This window comes from Arachis ipaensis, chromosome B09 (assembly GCF_000816755.2).
Source record: "Arachis ipaensis cultivar K30076 chromosome B09, Araip1.1, whole genome shotgun sequence".
NCBI classification, from domain to species: Eukaryota; Viridiplantae; Streptophyta; class Magnoliopsida; order Fabales; family Fabaceae; genus Arachis; species Arachis ipaensis.
The window spans coordinates 98,092,352-98,102,841 of NC_029793.2; the positions used below are offsets into that span (position 1 = coordinate 98,092,352).

General features: G+C 39.2%; 1 protein-coding gene across 1 annotated transcript in view; it reads left to right on the top strand.

The window, feature by feature from the left end:
- LOC110267013 overlaps positions 6,740-10,490 on the top strand; it is a 4,587-nt gene continuing 836 nt past the window's right edge. The window contains exon 1 of the mRNA XM_021112129.1: positions 6,740-7,741. Within this exon, the coding sequence (XP_020967788.1) occupies positions 6,742-7,741 (1,000 nt within the window). The 5' untranslated portion in view covers positions 6,740-6,741. The remainder of the gene's footprint in view (positions 7,742-10,490) is intronic.

Below are 10,490 nucleotides of genomic sequence, written 5' to 3' on the forward strand. Positions count from 1 at the left end.
CTTGTTCAGGATTCTAAAGAGCTCTTCCATGTGTAAGTAAAAAACATTCAAATGAAATTGCTTGCAAAGGAGAAGCCTTAGCAAGAACGAAGAATGGCGTTGAATGAGTCAGGGATTACAATTTTTTTTCTTTTTATATGTGTGTGAAAACGGCGGTTAAAACCGCCATAATCACCAGAACCGCCAAAATATATATAGCCAATTACGGCAGCAGCAACAATTGCCATAATGTCTCGATATTATGGCGGTTCTTTAAAACCGCCTTAATATCAATGCCATTTTAACCCTCTTTTTTTGTAGTGGTTGTAGTTGGTTGAGGCTTTGGATCAAGCTTGGTGGCTTCGTTTTGGTGTTTTGGTGCATTTGAAAATTGGCCAGGATATGGTTTTAGTTTTCTTTATGTAATATGTAATATTTCTGGACACTTAGGCTAGCTGACCCTAAGATAGGTTGAATGGTGTGATTGTATGGCTAATTGTTCATAAATGTATGCTTGAAGATGATTGGGGTGTCGCATGAATGGGTTTGAATATGATTATACATTTATTGTTTGATGATGATTATTGATGAGTTATGTTGGTGGGTGTTGAGATTGGGAGGTGAGTATTGATGATGATTATTTATATTGATGCATAATGAGAATTTTAAGAATTTAAGGTGATGAGTTAATGTAAAATATTTATGGTGATTTGGAACGAAGGATGTTGATGATTATAATGTTTGATGACATATATTGATGATGATTTTTTTATTGTTAGTTATTGTGGTTGTTGAGGTTGTTGTTGATTGATTAGGGTTGAGGATAGTGTTGGTAGAAGATTGATTTTGGTATCACACAATTGAGGTTTGATGTGGCAGCAGTTTTGGACTTTTTGGAGAACGATCTAACCATCACAATTGAATGGGATTAATTTTTCTCGAATCTTTGTGTTGTGTAGAAAAATCCTGGAAAATTTAGTTAAAATTTAATGGTTTGATTAGGAGAAATAAATTTTTGAAGTTTGCTAATTTAGAACTGATTTTCTGCTGCTACATAATCAAACCAGCAACTTTCCAAACCTATATCTCCCAATCCTGACCATAATTTTGAGTGGGACCAAAAGGACATTGAGACTTGAACTATTTTCGTGTTTTTGTCAAAATTTCAGACTATTATAATTTTTTTAGAAGGAGTTGTGCTCGTTTTAAAAATAGAGTTCTTAGCTATTTTGACAGCAAAACTAGTTTTTGAAAGTAAAGTTGTAATCAGTATAACTCTCTCCAGAAAAATGACTTTTCTATGAGACTTTGACTGATGTAAAGCTCTATGAGTCTAGTTTACTTTTGGAAAACTTCAGATACATCAAATGAAAATATGATTTTTGGTGAATTTTCTAAGAACAGGGTAGCTTGCTGTCTTGGTGCAGAGATTACAAACTTAAAATCAGTTTTTGCAAGAGAAATAGTTTTCCTTTTTATTGTATTCAACTAAACTATTTCAAGTTTTCAATTGGGTTTGAATCTATAGGATACTTCCATTTTGAGTCTAGAGACGAAGATTTTGTCTTGTTTTTGGATGTTAAACGTGGAGAAAGTCTTGGGTGGTTTATTTGGGTTTTACTTTAAAAAGTTAGCAAACGGAGGTTTAGATTTTTGGTGTATTGAGGATGAGTTTGGTTGAGAGAGAAGGAAGAATAGTGAACTTGGTGATTACTGACAGTGAATTGAGAAATTGATGAACTAATGAGTTCGAAATGGAATTAAGAACTGATGATGGATATGGAAGGAAAGTGTGCAGTGCCTATAACCCTGGCGTAGCAGGTCTCTCTGCTATAGATGTTGTTGAAAGTGATTTTAGATGAGAAATGGTGATGTCTGGTGATGATTTGAAGATGAAGTTATTCGATTGTTGATAGTGTGCGGAGCCTATATCTCCGGCGTGGCAGGTTGTTCTACTGCATGACCAGTTGTTTTTGGAAGTGTGATGAGCCTATATCTCCGGCGTGGTAGATTGTTCTGCTACATGACCAGTTATTGTTGATTGTGTGCGGAGCCTATATCTCTGGCATGGTAGATTGTTCTGCTGCATGACCAGTTGTTGTTGGAAGTGTGCGGAGGCTATATCTCCGGCGTGGCAGATTGTTCTGCTACATGACCAGTTGTTGTTGATAGTGTGCGGAGCCTATATCTCCAGCGTGGCAGATTGTTCTGTTGCATGACCAGTTATTGTTGGAAGTGTGTGGGGCCTATATCCCCAGCGTAGCAGATAGTTCTGCTGCATAATTTGTTGTGGTTATTTCCTTCTCTGCTGCAGAAAGTGTGCGGGGCCTATATCCCTGGAGTAGTAGACTCCCTACTACATGAGTGTGCAGAGCACTATATCCCTGGCGTAGCAGAAGAGCTGCTGCATGAGTGTGCAGGGCACTATATCCTTGGCGTGGAAGAAAAGGCTACATCCAGGAGTACGTGTCGGGTTGGCATTTACGGACTGACAAGTAATATCACGAGCCAATAGGACAGTCATTCATCATGTGCATCTACTATGTGTTTTATTTGCTTTGCCTAATTGCATCTCTTGCCTAAAGGAATAATATTCTTATTTGCTAGTTGTTCTACTTGCTGTATATGTATATTATTTGTGTTTTACTTGCTTGCATTAATTGTGATTGTCTAGTGCTGAGGAGGTTAGGTAGGCGGTGGCGATGGCATCGCATGGAGGTTAGCGTGGTGAAGGCTGTGGGATACAGCGGTGTGATTAGTATTAGTTAGAATTTCCCTAAGTTTAGATAACCCTCTTTATGGTTTATGGCTTAATTTATTTATTTTGTTCTAAGCTTGAATATTCGTATGTGATGTGAAGTTCTAGGATTGCCTTCAGCATTCTGGAGCCTTACATCTTACATTGTTGGGCACTGTTACCCTACTGAGAACCTCCGGTTCTCATTCCATACTTTGTTGTTATTTTTCAGATGCAGGTCGTAATCTACTTCAGTGAGATTGCGGATATGGTGATAGAGCGGAGTATCGTTCGTTCCTTGTTTATTTCTATTTTACTTTCGTCATAGTATTCTCTCACCTTTTGTATATTTATCTTTATGGCCTTAGAGGCTTATTTGAGAGATAGGTTGTATAAGCTATTTTAATTCTAAAACTCTGTATCTTTCTATTTGTAACTAGTCGGCTTAAACTCCGCAAGCTGTGGCTAGTTCTCTATGAATATTATATTATTATGTTTATATATGTTTTATTCTCTTATACCTATACCTTGTATCTTATGCGTTAGCTTCATGTGAACGTTTCATGCTTTGTCGTAACCTTTGATTATCCTTTGCTTTATGATGCGAGGTAAAGCTTAGGCTAATTAGGGTGTTATATTTAGTGGTATCAGAGCGATTCGTCCTCGTGAGCCTGAGAGATGGACCGATTGTGCTTCGTTGCACACTCTGGGTCATTTTTCTTTCATGCTATTTAGGTTATCTACTTGATATGCATAGCATGCTTGTTTGTGAATGCCTTTGGGAATAATCTAAGCACTGATGCTTGACATATCGAGACTGATCACCTTGATATCGATTGTTTGGTGTGAAAAAGAAACCCGAATGGCAACTCACAGATGAGGTCGATCACGTTAACGGAGAGGTAGTGAGGATGGCTAACCTGCCCTGTATGTTACGTGTAAACCCCGGTTAAATTAGTAGATAATTAGTTAATAAATTAGTTTTTAATAAGGAGGATTAGAAATGCAAATATTATATCAAAATAGGGTAGAGCTCATCGAAACGAGAATTTTGACACTAATTTTGAAGAAAACGGTCCAAGAATGGACCGAAAGGACCGAACCGGTTGAACCGGACCCGAACCGGGCTGTCGGTTCAACCGGACCAGCCCTATTAAATGAACCCAGCTTTGTCTTCTCCCTCATTATTGCAGCAACGAAGCTTTCAGCTTCCAGGGAGAAGAGAAATGAGAAATATCCCGTAACCCTTAACGTAAATTTTCGATCCCCGTAACTTCTCCGTCCGAGCTCCAATCGCCGCACCTTTTGGAACCACGCGTTCACCGCGTCGAGCTCTACATTTCTATCGGAACAATTTCATAGGTAACTTGTTTAATCACTCTCAGCTTCATCTTCCCCCAATTTTTGAATTTTAAGTGGGAATATTGAATTTCTTTGATTTATGATGTTTTAGGATCCAATTAGCTTGAGAGAAACGTTCACTCTTACTTATGTGAAGCTTGGGTAAGGTGAGGATACGATAATTCTATTTTATTTTCATTAAATTCGAGCTTTGAGTATTAAATTGGGTATATATGTATTATGAATGTGTATTAGGTTGAAAATAAATAATTGGAGCTTGAAATTGTGAATACTGGAACTTGGAGGAAGCGGATTAGTTGAGTTTTGAGGGGCTGTCTTGGTTTTGAATAAATAGCTTTGGTCGTTACGTGGAAATCAGCTAAGGTATGGTTTAGGTTTCTTGCATTTAATATATAATGTTCTGTGAAAACTTAGGCTAGATGACCATAGGATAAGTTGGAATGCAGGTGTATATTTAATATTTAGTAATTTGTCGATGAATATATTTGGTTGAAGTTTATTGGATAATTAGTTTTTAATTTTGGATGGTGAATGTTGTTATGTTAATTTGGAGAGAATTATAGTTGAATGTTATTGTTGATGAACATGGTTGGTTTACTGCTAATGATTTGGTGAATTAATGATTTGAGATATTTTGTGTTAGAAGCCTAGGATTAGTGAACTATGATCCTTAGTTGAATTTTGGTTGTTGGATTTGAATATTGTATGAATATAATTGTTAATCTAAAGTAGATTTATTGTGGTGACTGTTATGATGATGAGGAAGGGTATGTTGAATTGAAAAGAAAGCAGGTTTGGACCCGAAAAGGGTGGCAAAGTCCGAGTTTTAGAGGAGATGCTGCCGAAATTTTATAAAAATTAGAGATTTTGTTTATATGATTATTTAAAAAGATTTAGATTTAAAGGTTATATGGTTTGATTTTGAGTTATTCAGAAAATGAGCATGTTTTAAGTTTAGTTCATTTGGAAAAGAATGAATTATGTTTTGAATTGGAACTATTGATGGACGGAATGAGAGGTGTGATAATGAAGGATAATGATTGAATATGATTGACGTATAATGATGAATGAGATGTGATTGAGAATGATGTGGATGTTGATGAATTTTAATTGAATTATTTATATGGCTTATGAATTTGAATAATCTGAGATACGAGATTCCCTGGATTAAGTGCCGTGGCTTGCCACCACGTGTACCAGGTTGAAAACTCGATACTCTGTTGACCCTACGACGTAAGTGTGACCGGGCACTATATAAATTCCCGGGAATGTTACCCCCATTGAGCAATATTGATTATTTGAGAAAAATCTATGCATAGACTCTTGGGGATGCACGTCGGGGGACAGTCTAAGGACAATTCAGACTTGTCGGGTTGGCTGGATAACCGACAGATGAGCCTCATCAGCCATAGGACAGGCATGCATCATATGCATATTACTTGAATTACTTGCTTGTGCTCTAATTGGGTGTGCCTATTTGTATTTGCCATGCTAAATGTGTATTTGTTACCTGCAGTAGTTGTAACTTTCTTGTGTTTGCCTTTATCTGTTTATTTGTCTGTGAAAATGCATGATGGAATTGGAGGTATGGAGGAATGGCAGTATAGGACTTAGATTTAAGGTTAAGTTAGGATTAAATATTTTTAGGAAACCACCTTTTATGGCTTCTGTTTAATACTTTAAGCTCTACAATCTGAGTGTCGGCGTTCTAGGATTGCCTCTGGCATTCCCAGGACCTTATATTATGTGTGTGGCACCTTTACCATACTGAGAACCTCCGATTCTCATTCCATACTATGTTGTTGATTTTCAGATGCAGGTCGGGAGCCATCTCGTTAGTCGTCTGGACTCTTAAAGCGGAGGGGTTACTGGATAGTGTTGTTGTATAGTTTTGCTGTACAGTGATGTATATATATGTACTTAGCTTTCTCTCCACATAACTTGTCCTTTTTGATCCTCTTAGAGGTTTATGGAGAGGCAGGATTGTGTGTATGTACTTTTGGGTTTTGGATATGTATGTATATGTGTGTAAATATTCTCCGGCCAGTCTTGACTTCGCAGGCTGAGTTAGGAGCTTGTTATTTTGTATCTTTGACACTCTATTCCTACTTCTGTTATCTTATGTTTGACAGTTACAGTTTTCTTAGCATGCAAGTTAACTCGTTCCTTGAGCGTTGCGCTTTTATCTCGCGATTTTTATTTCCCCTATCCTTCAAGGCTCCTAGCATATTATAACTCTTCTGCTATTATATGTACTTATTTTATTTTAGAGGTCGTAATACCACATCACCTCTGTTTTACGACTTAAGCGTAAATCTTTGTGTGGTAGGGTGTTACATTATGGTATCAGAGCAGTTCGTTCCTATAGAGCCTGAAAGACGGACTGATTGTGCTTCTGTGCATTCTCTGTATATGTGTGTATGTGCTATTAGGATATCTGATTGATATATATGGCATAAACATTTGTGAGCATGCATTTGGAACTTAAGGTATTAGACCTGCGATATTGAGACTGATCAACTTAATATCACTTGTTTGGTGTGTATAGGGACCAGATGTCGACTCGCGGACGCGGTCGCGGGCGAGGTAGAGGTAGGACAGGCACCGTTACTCCTGCGTCCATATGGACTGATCCAGTAGACTTTATGGATGCCCTGGGAAATATGGCTGCAGCTATGCAGGCAACAGCTGAGGCATTGGGTAATCATGGGAACAATAATGATGAGGACGGTCCTATGACACTTGCTACATTTCTGAAAGTTCGCCCTCCGACTTTTAGGGGAACCTCAAATCCCACTGACGCAGATAATTGGATTCAAGCTATGGAAAGGGCGTTACAGGCACAACAGATTCCTGAAGAGCAATGGGTTGAATTTGGGACTTATCAGTTGCAAGGTGAAGCTCAGTATTGGTGGCAGGGAACACGACGTATCCTGCAGCCTGATGGTGCTGCGATTCCTTGGGAGGTTTTCCGGACAGAGTTCTATAAGAAATACTTTCCTAATTCAGCTAGAAATGCCAAGGAACTTGAATTAATGCAGTTAAAGCAGGGACAAATGACTGTTGCTGAGTATACCAGTAAATTTGAGGAGTTATGTCGCTTTTCTCGTATCTGTCAAGGTGCACCTGAAGATTTTGCTGAATGGAAGTGTATTAAATATGAGGGAGGTCTTCGGAGCGATAATCTGAGCTTCGTTGCCCCAATAGAGATTAGGGTGTTTTCTGAATTGGTGAATAAGAGTAGGGTGGCTGAGGATTGTGTGAGGAAGGCGGCAGCAGAGAAAGGGAGTTTGAGGATGCCTTTTCAGAGGCCTTCAGGGAGGAACTTTGCTCCGAGAGGTAGGAATTTCAAGCGTGAAGGCTTTGTTCCGCAGCAGACTCAGGGTCAAGGTAATTATAGAAGGCCGAATATTACTGCTAATCAAGGAAAAAGGTTTGGAAAGCAGCCACAGCAGGATCTGAATTGTCAGAAGTGTGGAAAATATCATCCTGGAGTTCCGTGTAGATTAGGACTTGGGGTGTGCTATTCCTGTGGACAGCTCGGGCATATAGCCAGTAATTGCCCTGAGAAGAAGAAGTATGAGACTGGTAGGGTGCAACAGCCGGGGAGAGTATACACTACTTCTACCATTGGTGCTGAGGGATCTGAGACACTTATTAGAGGTAATTATGAAATGGCTGGTAAAATCTTGAATGCTTTATTTGATTCAGGAGCAAGTCATTCATTTATTGCATTTGAAAAGGCCCATGAATTAAGATTGAGAATGATGGTTTTAGGTTATGATTTGAAAGTATATAATGCTACTCATGAAGCTATGGTGACTAGGATAGAATGTCCACAAGTTCCTTTTCGAGTGCAACAGCGTGAATTTGTGCATGATTTGATTTGTTTGCCTATGACTGGTCTTGATCTCATTTTGGGATTGGATTGGTTATCCAAGAATCATGTTTTACTTGATTGTTCTGAGAAGTCAGTACAGTTTATGCCAGAAGGGTCAGAAGCACCGGTTGTGGTGAATAGTTACTATTTGAACTCTATGATAGTAAACTGTTCTGGAACCGAATGTCAGGGTATTATGTTATTAATTGCGGGAGTATCAGGTGATGATCAGAGTTTAGAGCAGATTCTGGTTGTATGTGAATTTCCAGATGTGTTTCCGGATGATATTAATGAATTCCCACCTAACCGAGACGTTGAATTTGCAATTGAGTTGGTACCTGGATCCGGTCCAATTTCAATTACTCATTATAGGATGTCGCCTTTAGAAATGGCTGAACTGAAGGCTCAGCTGGAAGATCTGTTGGGTAAGCATTTTATCCGACCAAGTGTTTCTCCGTGGGGAGCGCCAGTGTTACTGGTAAAGAAGAAGGATGGGAGTATGCGGCTGTGTGTCGATTATCGGCAATTGAATAAGATCACTGTGAAGAATAAATATCCGTTGCCTAGAATCGATGATCTAATGGATTAGTTACAGGGTGCCGGTGTGTTTTCTAAGATTGACCTGCGATCCGGATATCATCAGATAAGGGTTAGAGACGAGGATATTCCGAAAACTGCTTTCAGGACCCGTTATGGTCATTATGAGTATACAGTGATGTCTTTTGGGTTAACTAATGCCCCAGCAGTATTTATGGATTATATGAACAGGATTTTTCGACCGTATCTGGACAAGTTTGTTATTGTCTTCATTGATGACATTCTTGTTTATTCTAAGACTGAAGAGGAACATGCTGATCATTTGCGAACTGTGCTGCAAATTCTGAGAGACAGGAAGTTATATGCTAAGCTATCTAAATGTGAGTTCTAGAAGAGTGAAGTGAAGTTTCTCGGCCACGTGGTGAGTAACAAGGGGATAGTTGTGGATCCTGCTAAGGTGGAAGCAGTGATGAATTGGGAGCGACCAACTTCAGTGACAGAGATCAGGAGTTTCTTAGGTTTGGCGGGGTATTATCGCAGATTCATTAAGGGATTTTCACAGCTCGCCTTACCTTTAACTAAGTTGACTAGGAAGGATACACCTTTTATCTGGACTCCGGAATGTGAAGAGAGTTTCCAGGCATTGAAGCACAGGTTGACTACTGCACCTGTATTGGTATTACCTGAACCAAGTGAATCGTTTGAAGTTATTGTGATGCATCTCTGAAAGGGTTAGGGTGTGTTCTGATGCAGCACCAGAATGTTGTAGCACACGCCTCACGGCAGTTAAGGCCGCATGAGATGAACTACCCGACACATGATTTAGAACTTGCTGCTGTTGTGTTTGCTTTAAAGATTTGGAGGCACTATCTCTATGGTGTTAAGTTTCATGTTTTCTCAGACCATAAGAGTTTGAAGTATCTTTTTGAGCAGAAAGAATTGAATATATTTCAGAGGAGATGGATGGAACTTCTGAAAGATTATGATTTTGAATTGAATTATCATCCAGGAAAAGCGAATGTTGTAGCGGACGCTTTGAGTCGGAAGTCTTTATATGCAGCTTGGATGATGCTACGAAAGGAAGAGTTACTGAAGGATGTTTAACGTACCAGAAGGTTAAGATCGAACACCAAAGACCATCAAGAACCCTTCAGCCTTTAGAGATTCCATAATGGAGATGGAAGAGTATCGCTATGGATTTTGTGATAGGTTTGCCTAAAACCCGATCAGGTTATGACGCTATTTGGGTGGTTGTAGATCGATTGACGAAATCAGCTCACTTTCTTCCTATCCGAATAAGTTGCACAATAGAGGAATTGGCTCGAATGTATATCAAAGAGATTGTCAGATTACATGGTGTGCCCTCTACTATTATATCTGATAGAGATCCCCGTTTTACATCAAGATTCTGGGGAGCTTTTTAGCGTGCATTTGGGACTCAGTTAAGCTTGAGTACTGCGTATCACCCTCAGACAGATGGTCAGTCAGAAAGAACTATTCAGACCTTAGAAGATATGCTAAGGGCTTGTGTTTTGGACCAGCCTGCGAGCTGGGATCGGTATATGCCATTAATAGAATTTGCTTATAATAATAGCTATCATGCGAGCATCGGAATGGCTCCATATGAGGCTCTGTATGGCAGGAAACGTCAGTCTCCGTTGTGTTGGTATGAAACTGGAGAAAAGAGTTTATTAGGGCCTGAGATGATAGCCGAAATAGGGCAAAATTCTTTATTAGGTGGGTAGGATGTAAACCCCGGTTAAATTAGTAGATAATTAGTTAATAAATTAGTTTTTAATAAGAAGGATTAGAAATGCAAATATTATATCAAAATAGGGTAGAGCTCATCGAAACGGGAATTTTGACACTAATTTTGAAGAAAACGGTCCAAGAATGGACCGAAAGGACCGAACTGGTTGAACCGGACCCGAACCGGGCTGTCGGTTCAACCGGACCAGCCCTATTAAATGAACCCAGCTTTGTCTTCTCCCTCAT